This window comes from Artemia sp. Qi Xiang Cuo, chromosome 21, assembly GCF_049724085.1.
Source record: "Artemia sp. Qi Xiang Cuo chromosome 21, ASM4972408v1, whole genome shotgun sequence".
Taxonomy (NCBI): domain Eukaryota; kingdom Metazoa; phylum Arthropoda; class Branchiopoda; order Anostraca; family Artemiidae; genus Artemia; species Artemia sp. Qi Xiang Cuo.
The window spans coordinates 14154335-14168067 of NC_142814.1; the positions used below are offsets into that span (position 1 = coordinate 14154335).

At 34.1% G+C, this 13733-nt stretch overlaps 1 protein-coding gene across 1 annotated transcript in view; it reads left to right on the forward strand.

Moving 5' to 3' along the window:
• Positions 1–10132: 10132 nt before the first annotated feature.
• The window catches only part of LOC148939263 (uncharacterized), a 17876-nt gene continuing 14275 nt past the window's right edge, over positions 10133–13733 (forward strand). The window contains exon 1 of the mRNA XM_089106829.1: positions 10133–10157. Within this exon, the coding sequence (XP_088962955.1) occupies positions 10133–10157 (25 nt within the window). The remainder of the gene's footprint in view (positions 10158–13733) is intronic.

A 13733-nucleotide genomic window follows, 5' to 3' on the forward strand; every position in this document is an offset into this window, starting at 1 on the left:
TTAATATTGTGTTGGTCTGCTTGTTCAATCCACGAATGTTTACCAAAAAAAAAGGATTAAGTTAATTCTAGGCTATCAAATACTTCTAATTGAAATAGCTACACTTGAATAATCAGACAAGACTTGGGTACCAGTGTAATTGAAATCTTTACATCAAATTATTATTTCTTGGAACACAGGAATAAACTTTTTATCAGATATCACATTAGTTGTATAAATTAAAACAAGTTTCAAGTTTATTTCCTGAAAAAGAAGTTAATGTTCTTTGGAACTTTGATGAACTTCAACTTTTTTAGAGAAAATTGGATCCTGGGACGGAAGAGATGGAAAATCTTAATCTAGCAATTTAATTCCTTTTTCTTCCAAAGCCTATCTGTAGAATAACAGGACCACCTCTAGATAATATTAGCACGGGTTGAAAAATGCAAAGGTGGCTAAAAGAGCAAAAGAGTCCCTTTTTCGTGTAACGTCAGAGAATTCGCATGGGGAGGAATATTGTATTGTCCTCTAGTTCCAATCTTTTTATATATAAGATTTTAATAAACGCTAGATAAATTCCAAACATCACTAAGCTGGAAGGAGGAGACAAAGCTCTAATTTATTCTTTAAGGTCAAGGGGTTTATCTTGTACTTAAACCTTAGGTTATTCACAAATTCCAGTTTCTTAGACGAAACTAGTTTTATTTCTATTTTAATCCTTAAAATTTTTATACTTTGTTTAGAGTATCCAAATCTTTCTAACTGACCCAAAATCACCAAAATATACAAAAATGTCGTGCTTTGACTCCAGCACTAGTTCATATCTCCTACATAAGTATTAAGTTTAATAACTCAGCTCAGCATAAGACCTGAGTTTAGCACAGGCAACAGATATCTCCTTGAAGCTTATTATCTTATTTCGGTTGTTCTAAAAGGAAATTTATGCAGGCTAGTAGTAGCTTTTCATCCTAATTTATAAAGAAAATACTTACTCATTTTCCTAGGTTCCGAGGCAAAACTACCCCGGTTTCTCTCTCATCCGTAAGTTATATCCATTTTGCTACTTGTTCCGTTTTAGCCCCCTTCTGCTCTTTGAGCCAATCAACAACTTTTTGTTAAAAAGTTGTTTTTTTTCAGTATTTCAAGGCCTTGCGTTCATTTTGTTTTATAACCAAAACTGGTCTAAATTAAGTCTTCAAATATTTATATCGGGTTCAAAAGTCGTTCGATTATTGGAGAAAGAAGTATCAATACAAAGTTGATGACTAGTTACGCAAAGTGAAGTTATTTTCAAATTCAAACTAATTTGAAATTGTCGCTATATTTCTGATCTATTGAAGCGAAAGGGAATTTAAAGCTTTACTAAAATTGAGTTACCAAATTACACAAAATTAAGGCCTCCGTACAATCTCCCCCACTTAAAAGCTTAGTATGATTTTTGTTTTAAAAGGAATAAACAAAAAGAAACACAAATTTACTAAGATCCATTGTAACTCAATTTCTCCTTATACTAGCCTACTTCTAAATGAAACCCCTGAGGCTTTTGGTCTCGATAACCTGTATATAAATTTCTTAATTTTGTGAATATCAGTCCTACTGAAAGAAATCCTGTTATATATATAAAGAGTGTAAAAAGGTTATACATCGATGTCCAATATGTTGCTACATCTTTCCCTTTTTCTTCTTGCAAGGAAACTCGTACTTGCCTCACTTCATCCAGGCCAATGGTTGAACTAAACCTATTCTAAAAGTAAATAAAAAGTAAATATTCAATTTCGTTTTCCTAATGTAGAACTTATGCAAAGTTCTCAGCCAGAATATTTATGAGTTCATGGATATATTTTTTTTCTATGTTTTTTTTCGTGTCGCGGCATCCGAAATTAAACCCCTGCTCTTGTCTTGCTAATCAAAGATAAATAGATTCTTTGATTACTTTAAGTTTAAATTTAGAAAATCTTTAATAAAAGAAAGATATATTAATTGACCTTTACGAACAGCTAAATTTTTTTTTCTTATTAGGGCCTTTTCAAACTTTACTCAAAATTTTTTTTTAAAGTATAAGTGAATGATCTAAAGAGTAATTAAAGGTGCCAAAAGGTTCAGTAACAATGGACGGATTTAAAAATCAAAGGTAAATACATTATACGATGAAAGGAAAAAAATCTTTACCCGTTTTTCATTTAAAAAAAATACGATTTATAAAATTTTGAACCCGTCAAACATTCTCAGCTCATTTCCTTTGTTAGAGACAGAAAAATAACAAATAATTACTAGTTTAAGTTAGTGTGTGGCTACATTACAAGAAGTCGCTTATATAATTCCTATAATTTTTATCCTGCATTTTGCGGATTTTCTCCTATGCTTATTGTGTTTTAATCTCAACAATATTCTAAATCCTACGGGCAATGCAATTTAGTCTTATCATTGTACCTTAGATGGTGCTATTACTATATTTTTACCAATGTGAATTGGTCATTAATCACCCTAAGTTGCGATTTTCCTCTGGTATCAATTGACCGAATATGAAACTGGTCATAAGGGAATATTATCTCTAAGAGTGGGGTAACTATCTCTAATTTTATCTTCTTTCTGACCGATGTCATACTTATTTACTGCTTCTTGAACTCTGCTGTACATATTTCCAAATAAACAATAATATATTAATTTCTTGATGGTTTTAACAGCTCCCTTCTGGGCCCCCCAATACAGGACTTGGATGCAGGAAATGGATGACTCCATCAACTAGTTTTTTTTATATAAATGATCTTAAATTGACGTCTTTTTTCTGGTCAGAATCATCCAGTGTATACAATAAGCCATTCACGGGAACCAAATAAAGATCACCTAACCTTTCCCTAAGAAAATGAGATATCCTTTGTTTCCTAAATTCAAAATTCCTGTTTGTGAGAAACTCACTGTCATGATAGGCCCGTAACTCCAAGTCAAACTAGGTCTACTCCTAATGGTTAACCTATATCTAAAAAACGGCGGAATCTGGGCCTGTGCCTTCTAGTGGTTCCCGAACAATTGCCCGGCGGCCACAGTACTTTTGGCAATAATTGCCCTAACAATTCTCTTGGGGTTGGGTCATAGGTGCTGGAGCTACGCAAGCTAGTGCTTTATTTCCTGTTTCACCACAGTGGAAGCAGGTTGGAGGTTTTTTATATTCTGATTGTGTATGTGAACCCCTGCAAATCCAGCATATTATGCAAGCGTTTTTTCTTTGACTAAATTTATTCCTGGAATAATTACCCCTAGTTGGCCTTGACATATCTTTCTTTCATCAGTTCAAACATTTCTTTGGTTTGTTTTTATAATTTCCTACGTTTTGAAATTCTACTCTGGAGATATCTCTTTGTTCTCGAGGGGAAGTCTTGTCTCCTGAGTCAACCACCGTTGCTCATAAGGACATTTCTCAGGAGTCCCTATACATTATATCAATCGATTCAAATCTTTTTCCCCGCGCTAATAATTCATCTTTGTCATTTGTTACTTTAGTCTGTTCATCAACTTTCCTTCCAATTGAAGGGAACATACCACTTTTAATAACAATAAGAATAATATCATCTGCCCTTATACAAGGGGAATTTTTTGCATACTCTAGTGCCTTTCTACTAATTCGGGAGTAAAATTGATGTACCAACTCAGATGGCCTTTGTTTCTAGGATAGGAGTTCTTGCAGTTTTTGTGCGGCTTGTTTTTCATGTAAAGAGGCTTCTTTTAGAAGTCTATCTAAATGCTATAGATATCTAATTTGTGAAATGTCTAAGCTCGTCGCAAATCTGCGGGTTTCTCCCCGTGTATAACAAATAGCTTGATTAATCATAGCAATGTAATTTTTTCTAAACTCCTTTTTATTTGTTTGAGGGTCGTAATCCACAAATGGATTTTATTTGAACATGTTATAACTAGATGTGAGGGGCCTGTTCAAATAATAGATTTTGAAGACTATTCGTAACACTGTCATGTCGATATTACCCTTCTAAAATGTTTATTCAAGATTTTGTTTGTCGTAGTGTAATTTTTAGGTCTTTGATGTGTTTTTTATTTTAACTCACGATTATTCTATCAATACATACTATTATTTTTGGACACGTTTTGAACCTTTAATTCGTTTTAAACTAAAAAAAGCAGTTGGTTTATTAATTGCGTAAGAATTAGCTCAATATCTCGATTTAAACTAACCATCAATGCTAGTATTATCATTGCGATTTTGAAGATGATTAACGTATTACACTAGTAACAAAAAAGATTTAAGCAAACTACATGGGATACGGGCACTGGAACTTATAACAACGAGACGGAAAATGAGAAGAAAGAAAGAGGTCTGGAACTGGAAGAGTTCTGGAACTGGAAGAGTTCTGGAAATGGAACTGGAACACTCGTCAGATTGTCCCCAAGTTGATTTGCTTGATTTGAGTTTACTTTCTGAGGCACTGGAATTTGACCAAGACAGTTCTGGAGTAGTTTTAAAATGAGCTTCTGCACTGAACCGTAGTTGTATATGATTTGTAAGTCAGAAGCTGGTAGAACAACAGGACATTGAGAGTTTTTTGGAGGTGAAAGTGGCAGCGAATACGAACCATCTGAGTCCAAAGACGAATGAAGCTCAGAATGTGATAGTGAATGTGATATTACTGTGGAAAAGAATCCAAGATACAGACCAAAGAGATCTGTCCAAAGGCCTTCAAGCCCAACCGTTGGAGGAAACTGTTCTTCATATGTACCTACAGTTTCTTGTATAGCAATCACTGCAAATGACCAGCATGCACTGTGTGGTGAACCAACCCTGCCTGGCCAGCTTTCAATGCCCCATCAACTTATACTTGAGGATTCAGATCAAGCAAGGTCTGGACCAACGGTTGAAAAACCAACCCTGACTAATCAGCCTGTCCTTCCTTATTTATTGACTTATTCAGATCCTATGTCTATATAAAAATCGATTTTTAATGAATGATTTTCGTAAAATAAGAAGAAAATATTGTATAAAAATAAAAAAAACTTCCCTTTATTGAGGTAGTTTGTGACATCCACAAATGCAAAAGATCTTGCAAGTCACTAACTCTCGAGCAGCGGCGTTTAGTATACAAAATTTACATAGCTCTTGGCTATGCCGAGCGCACAGCCTATATGAGATCGTTTATTACGACAATTCAACCAAACCAGAGAAAGGAAAAACTCTGAAGGGATGAAAAAACGAAAAGTAACACTTCTGTACAGGCTACCTACCAATGATGGACAAGATAAGATCCCTGTGTGTCAAAAAAACGTGTAGCCACCTTTGGCTTTAAGCACACCCAGGTTCTCGAAGTTGTTGTTGAAGGAATTCTTCGAGACGGTGTGTCATAATTTCCAAAAGAAAGAAGGCGTGGTAACCAGCGCAAAGAAGTGGATAAAGAGTCTTTAAGGATGCACATCGAGTCCTATAGGATAGCGAAGGCTTCGCAACAGGTTTAGAAAAAGAGGAGTATCAGTTGAATTGGCAGATGGCTGGAAAGGCGCGAATTCAGCTCCAGAGAGACGTGAAGGATAGCTTTGCACCAACAACTTTAGTTTTCACTGTCGATATGCAAAAAGTTCCAAAACTCTCAATAAAGCCTGCTGTTAAGGAGTCTTTTTTCATGAGCCGCCTGGTATGTTTCAACAAAACGTTTGTGCCTGCAAATAGTTGAAGTTGTGTTAAAAAAAGGTGAATCCTCTATGTTTTATTGTGATGATTTTTATCATAAGCATGTCTGTTACGATTTCCTTACAGTTGCCGCAAAAAGAAAGAACTTGGTAAAGGATTGCCGAAGTCTCTGTAACAACCGAGGGGACTAAATGCCTTGAAAAAAGATGAAATCGTGGCACCGCTGGTACCACACATAAAAGATCAGAGATCCAGATAATTTTGGAAAAAGATACCAACGGAAGACAATGCATCAACTGTTCTCCCTTTTGAGAGATGTGAAGAACAAGATGGACTATAATGATGTTTGCTTTTGTGAGTTCCTAAAAGCTTAATTGAAGTCGAAATTTGTTCCTGTTTTCTTGTCAGTTTCTAAACAACCAAACAATCCTTTTATACGTTATTTTACATTAAAATAGTTGAAGTTATGTTTATGAGAATGCGATACATATGAGAAGTTTCTGCACGATTTTGACCCCTGCTTTCTGCGTTTCACAGGTGTGGGTGAAATCAGAGAGGGTATTTTTCAACAAGATCTATTCAGTGAGTAAGAAAAAAATGTCGGAAAAAAGTTTAATAAATGAAAACATTTTCAAAAGTTTAATTTTTTCACATTTAAATTTAAACGGCAAAATGGCACATACCTCATTTCGGTCTACCGAAAAACACGACAAAAGAAGATAAGTGACAAAAGTGCCAAAAGTAAATGGAAAGTTGGATTTTTGAAAGCACCACGTGATTCAGCACAAAAAGTTACGTCTGCTCATGTTCAGAAATGATAGCCAGCAGCTTATTTTCCTAGTTTTAATTTGGGTTATTTCTTTAAAAGTTTTTCACGTCTCCTGTAAAATATACAAATGTCACTTACCGCCTTTTGGTTTGCCACAGCCCAGCCTCGGAAGTGTTTGTGCATCTGGCCTTCAGGGTGTGGTATCTCCAGAGGTATGGCTATTACGGCCTGTTGACTAGTTTGAACAAAATTGCTTTTTCAAAATTATGATCAGTATCGAGGGTAGTGGCATCTAGACTTTTAAGGGGGCCCTTTGCCATCTGATCTGTGCTGCCACTTGTACCGCATTTTGCGGTATAATACCGCAGTTTTGGAGAGAAATAGGACACTTTTTTCTGATTATACCGCATACTGCAATTGTACCGCGAAGTGACTATGATCAGCGTATTTATACTGTGAAATAACTTTCATCACTTAATTTATCCTAAGTAATGTCACCTTACGGGAAAAGGAACAAATGTTTGCTCTCTTCTTCTAATTACATATGGCTGAATAGGTTACTGCGGAACTCGCGAGAATTAAAACTAGTAATTAACGTGCCTCCAAGAGCAAATATTTTACATATCAGTCAGGTGCCTGAATGAAAGTAATTTTCAACCATTAATATGGTAAAGGTGTACAGACACTGCAAAGGAGAGTAAATACTACACTAGAGTTAAGTAAATAGGTAGTCCTGGGCTATCCTATTTTGCTTTTTTTGGGCATTATCTTTCCACTTGTACAGCCGAATTGACTGAACAGTATGCAGTAAAAAACTTTCCTATAAACATGCGGGTAATTCGGACTGCAGAACATTGGATGAGATACAAAAACACTAATTCATTTATAACATAATGCTGTACTCAAACAAAGGCTAACATTCATTTCCTGTAGAACATGCATTCTGGAATTTAGAAAAATTATATATTTTTTAATTTTTACCTGATTTCTTATTGCATATCATTGCAATTGGTGCCATATTGGTGTATTTTTTGTATTGGTGTATTTGGTGTATTGGTGCAATTGGTGCCATATTGGTGTATTGGTGCCATATCCTTGCACTAAAATCTGCCACTGGACCAGTATTGTTTCCAAACGTTTCAAAATTGATGCAATACTTTTTTTTATTGCCAATATCAAATGTCATTGCTGAGCACCTTTTTTGTTTTTTAGAAGAAGTCAAAACTGACATGTAAAATCGACTTAGTTGAATAAAACGTCAACAAAATCATCTTAGTTCAATAAAACGTCAACAAAATCATCTTAGTTAATTAAAACGTCAGCAGATTTATTTTCTAACTCTTTCGTTTACATTAAAAGTGGAATGTGGTCTAAACCGTCAGCAAAAAGGAAGGTCAAGCCATGACAAGGGGGGGGGCGGGAAACGAGAAGTGTTAAACCTGTTCTTAAATTGAACAGGAAAGCACCGTCAAGTGACAGCACGGCTGTGAATAAAAATGTTTTGTAGAGTACGACCATTCTAAGTCTTGACGAGCATGACCACGCTGTCTGATACCGCGTGACCTTTGTCTGCCTCTGAGAATGATTCCCTTTAACATTTTAGTATCTTTAATATGATAATTGTCATTGAAATTTAGTTGTGATCATAGTAGCGCTCTTCTGCTAGCCATTTTGTTTTCTATTTTTCTCTTTTTTCAGACAATGCCACATCTCTGGGTCATTATACATTATTTCTCCCATAAAAGCTGCAAGAGTTACTTTTTGTATAAAAAAAAATGGCTTTAAGGTAACCACAAACCCCGTAAGGGCGCATGAAGCTAGATGCAATCTTTTCGAGCCTAGTTCTCATGTCTCCAAATATCTTCAATAATTGATTTCGATCAGTTATTTTAACTAGGGTTTGTCCCGGGGATGGAGTCAAGCTTCGGAAAAGAAAGGAGGGGGGGGTCAAGAAATAAGTTTTGAACAATTATATCTTGGGCACTTATGTACACAAAGGTGTCACTACCTTCTTTGCTTTGGGGCGAGGGAAGGAATAGAAATATGCTGACAAATCAAAAACCAAACCATACTGAGGAATTTTTAAAGCAAGTAAATAATATTAATAATTTTGTTATATAATAGTAAATATTAATCATAGTAAATAATAATTTTATTATGTTTTACATTAATTTTTTGAAATATATTTTAAGGAAGTAAGTTGTGTAAAAACTGCTTCTGTTATGCAAAGCGTCTAGAATTAAAAAGGAGAAAAATAAGCATCTGGTTCGAGAATGTCGTCTTGCATATTTACAGAGCCAGTAAAAAATTTTCAATCTAGTATTCTCGTCTTCTGGAATGCATCAAACAGTCTACTTTCTTAAAAAAAATTTGGTGTAAGACTGTATGTTTAGACTGCAACTTGTGTCTTTTTTTTGCTTTTACAAAAACATTATATAAAATAATCAAAAAATTGAAAAATGGTACAGAAAACGACAATATACACAGTTTTTCTGGAGAAAGCGCTGAAAATGAAACTTATATTGATAAATAAACTTTTAATCTAGTTATAAACAGAAAAGAGTAGATTATCTAGTTCAGGACTGAACTAGCGCTTGTCAAGGCAAGACATCCCTTTTACTTCGTGATAGTTCTCGTAACTGCGAAATCCAGTTTTATATCAATTATTGCAAGACAAAACTGTACAGCATGTCATCAAAATAATTGTTCGAGTAATGCATTGAATTTAGGTTTACTCTTATTGCAAGTTGTTAGTATAGATAAATTTCAATATTAAAAAAAAAAAATGGGCGCCTTTATAAGACATAACGGGCGTTAGCCGTATTCTTGTTCTAAGCAATTTTTGTTCGTTTTAAGTTTGACTTTATTATTTATTGTAACTTATGTTCGTTTTGGGAATTTGCTATGGGACGTTCATTGATAGACTTTCTATCAACAAGTGAAAATGACGTCATATTTATACAATCCTTAAAAAAGGTTTATGCCAGCTTTGCCTCTCACTCAAGACTATCTGTCTTGGCAGTTTCTCCAATTAGTCATGGCTTGATGCCAGCAACTTGATTTTAATTCAAAAATCTACAGATCCGGTCCTACAGGGTCATTTTAAAGGGGAATAAAATTTGTCTTTAGGATCATGGTCGATGGGCCTCCATTGGTACTAGTGGTTAGTACGTCGGTGATCATGGTCGATGGTTATTTGACGGAATCCAATTTTCAAATGAATAGCTTTTAAAAAATTCGACCTGTATTTACACAAGCTAAAGTTCGCGGAGAATTTTGTTTTAATAAACTAAACTGAAACGTGTTTAATGCGACAAAATTCAAAAGTTTATCCGTTGATAGAAAGGCAACCACCCAATACCTTGTTTCTCTAATCGACTAAATTGAGAAAATCATCGAATAGCCTAATTCCTGGCTAGAGTCAGTTTCAATTGACCATCAAAAATCATTTGACTTTGTTAACCACCATATATTAGTTGAGAAATTCGCCAGTGAATTTAACATTCATTCGTTCTTGGTGAAATTGGTTGCCTCCTTCTTATCAAATCGATCGCAGGTAGTCGAATATCTGAATCATTGTTCCAAACCTCGTCTCCCTATCCAAAACGGAATACCTAAAGGTCCCATCCTCTTTTCAGTTATGATTCACTAAGGAATTTCCTGACAGATGGAAATTGTTTGGACCTAACGGTGGATGAAACTTGCTTCAGAAATTTAATAAGCAACCCCATGAGCATCCTCGATGAAATTGGACAATGTACCTCGGACCTAGACATGAGAGTAAGCCTCTCTAAGGCCCTTACAATGTCAATATATTTCCTTAATTCCTCGCCTCATTTTGTTAATCCTATCCCTTTTAAAATTTCTGCGTACTTCTTTAAATTACCCTCCTTAAGCTCCTAAACGACTTTAGATTTCCCCTCTTTCCAATCTATAAGAATTTATACTTCCTTTATCCGCTCGTATCTCAAATATCCTTGTACAGTTCGGCACCCTGGTCTCTCTCGTAAAAAATCAAAAGAAATTAAATCTATCTAAATAAGCGCCCCTCGAATAGTTTTCACAGAAGGTAAGGTGCCATACTCTCCGCTTCTGAGAAAAGCTAGGTTGGAAAACCTTGAGCGTAGTAGGGTTACGTTCTGCCTCTGTTTTGCAAAAAATACCACAAGCTGTTTCTGAACCTATTTCTCTTTTATCTCCCACTTGTTGCTATACCTACAGATATATATATAAAAAAAAACTTTTGTCCCCCTCCTTATAGAAAAAATGAACAAATCCCACTAGTTTCTCTTTTTTATTTGATATTGGTGCTGCACGGTTTTTTGTGTTTATTCATTTGTTTTGACACCCCCCCCCCTCCTTTTTATAGTGTCAATTTAAACTTATGAAATGCCTTTATTTTGATTTTTTAGTTTAGTTTGTACATTTCTTCTCTTTTTAACTTTTTAGTTGACATTTTCAGTTAAATTATTGACTGATGAATAATTTTTCATTCTGATTTTTCTTTTCTTTTGGCATTCTTTGCCAGTTTTCAGGCTTTTTTATAATATGTTTTTAATCATAAATTCAAATTTGACCCTTCGAGGCTTGTGATAGTCATTTGTTTAAACATATATCTTATCCTATCTTGTGAAGTAAAATTGAATAAGGCTTAGTATGGTTTTCTTTTATCGGTATTATTAGAGATTCCTTTAAGATTCGACAATAATTTAAAAAGTATTATTTAGATTGTATCGTCAAGTTGCTAACGTATTCCCCCACTTTCGGAAATTCTCCATATATACAAAATTGAGCAGCCATAGAAAGAGTATGACAAACAAAACAATGACGAAAATAAGAAATTTTTGAATACTTCTTTGAATACTTTTTCAATTTTTAAATACTGTGTCCTTCTTTAATTAAAACAGAAAAAATAAACAAACTATCCCACTAGTTTATCTTTTTTATTTGATATTGATGCTCTCCAGGTTTTTGTGTTTATTCATTTGTTTTGACCTCCACACTCCTTTTTATAGTGTCCATTTAAGCTTTTTATATGTATTTATGTTGATTTTCTAATTTAGTTTGACCATTTCCTTTTTTAACTTTTTAGTCGACAGTTTCGGTTAAATTATTGACTGACGAATATTTATTCATTCTGGTTTTTCTTTTCTTTTGGCATTTTCTGTCAGTTTCCAGGTTTTTTATGATATTTTTTAAATCCGAAATTCAAATTTGACCCTTCGGGGCTGGTGATAGTCATTTTTTGAAATAGATATATTATCCTATCTTGTGAAGTAAAATTGAATAATGGTTAACATGGTTTTCTTTTATCGTTTTTGATAGAGATTCCTTTAAGATTCAACAATACTTTAAAAAGTATTATTTAAATTGTATTGTTCAAGTTGCTAAACATATCCCCCCCCCCCAGAAAATTCTCCATATACATAAAAATTAGCGGGCATAGAAAGAGTATGACAAACAAAAACAATGACGAAAATAAAGAATTTTTGAATATTTTACCAATATTTCAAAATATAGGCAAAATATGTGACGTATATGTAGTATATCTTATAATATTTTTTTTGTGCATTTAGTTTAATTCTTATTCATGTTTTCGTGGTTCAGTTATCATAGAACGGTAAGAAAAATGTTAACACTTGAAATTTTGCCACGAGAAAGAAAGATTAAGGATGAGGCAGCCCCCTTCCTAAGGGGGAGGGGAATAAACCGGAGCCAATTGTATAAATAGTTCTATTATAATATGTTTTATTTAAATTCCGAAAAAGATCGTGTTGACACGAGGAGTCTGTTAGAAAAAGGAAGATGAACAATGAGCTCATTCTGAGAATGGTAGGCTAATTTTAATGGATGAATTTAATGCTTGCAATAGTGATTATAATTCAATTAAATTATGTATCAATTCCAGCTATTGCACTAGCAGTCTTATTTCACTAGCTGGTGATTACGTGATCAGAGCATAGAGGCAATCAGAACGTAAAACTAGCATGAAACAATAAAAGAAAAATTAATCAAGGGGGGGGAAAGATATTGATACTATGCCCAGAATCGGGATTAGTGACAGGTGATATGGCAAGGATAGTAAACGAGGCAAATTTACTTGTGTGTTAGGGGCTAAGCCCAGTAATTGATTATGCTTTGGTGAAGATTCACTGGGATTCAAATGTTTTTAATGTAGTGGATTCTAATCCTCAAAATACGAAACCAATGCTGAAAATACATACAATAAACTTGTCAACGACAAAGTAAACATTTAAAGTACAACATTTAAAAGTAAACAACAAAAGTGAAAAAGAAAATAATTTAGAAAATATAGTTTGTAGGCGTCATCTAGTCTTGAATATGCTGTAAAATTCAATTCAAAAAATTTCACGTTCTACAGTGCGATTTCACATACGGGATTTGTTCTCCTTGTGTAATTTTTTATGTTGAATAAATTTTACATTATTTCAGTTATCCCTGCTGGAGCTTTCTTTAACAATGATAGCAGTGATAGCACTAGTATTTATATACTGTCCATAAGGATCTTCAATCATGGTACCTGAAAAACAAGAGTTTTTCAAAATCCAAAATATACACATTCGTTAACTGATTCAAATAAGAGATTAACAAACCAATAAATCTTGCATAATAACTTATAACAACAAATGTTTTAACTAGCAGTTATACAGATAGTGGTTCTGAGCAAGAGGTGATTATATATATAATTGAACTACCTGAGTCATTAGGCCCCCTCTTTCAGACATACCTTCCGGTCCGCCAACTTTGTTACGACTTATCTCTTCAGACAAGAGAACAGAGGACGGTGTTCACATTTATTACAACAATCTTCAGTTTGTTGAGTCCTACTTCTTATGCAAGACGTTCTATGACTTATTTGCATGCATCAAGATTTACGTTTGCCACTGGGAACAAGCCCAGAGAGAGCTCCTAAAACACCTAGTTTTTTATTTCAATAACCATAATGAAAGCATAACCCTCCCTTCCGATTTTCTAGGACAGTTAGTTCAGAGCATTTACCCCTGGGATAGAAAGAAATGAAGATCAACACGCATCTTTGATCTTCCTTTCAGCAAAAATTATAAAATTCAGAATTTTCGTAGACATCATTATCTATATATAAAAATAATTTAAAATTAACAGAAGTAAGACAGTCTTCAATAGTATTCATTAGACCTTTTTTCATCACTAATTCTTTGACGACAATATTTGCTTAAATATGAAGAGAAACATTTCTTACAAATATCGCATTGATAATGTTTTCTCAAGCGTGAGTTGTTTGATAATGTGATAACCCAGAACTTGAAATAAACCTTTTCTTACATATAGCACATTCGAAAGGTTTTACTCCTGTAT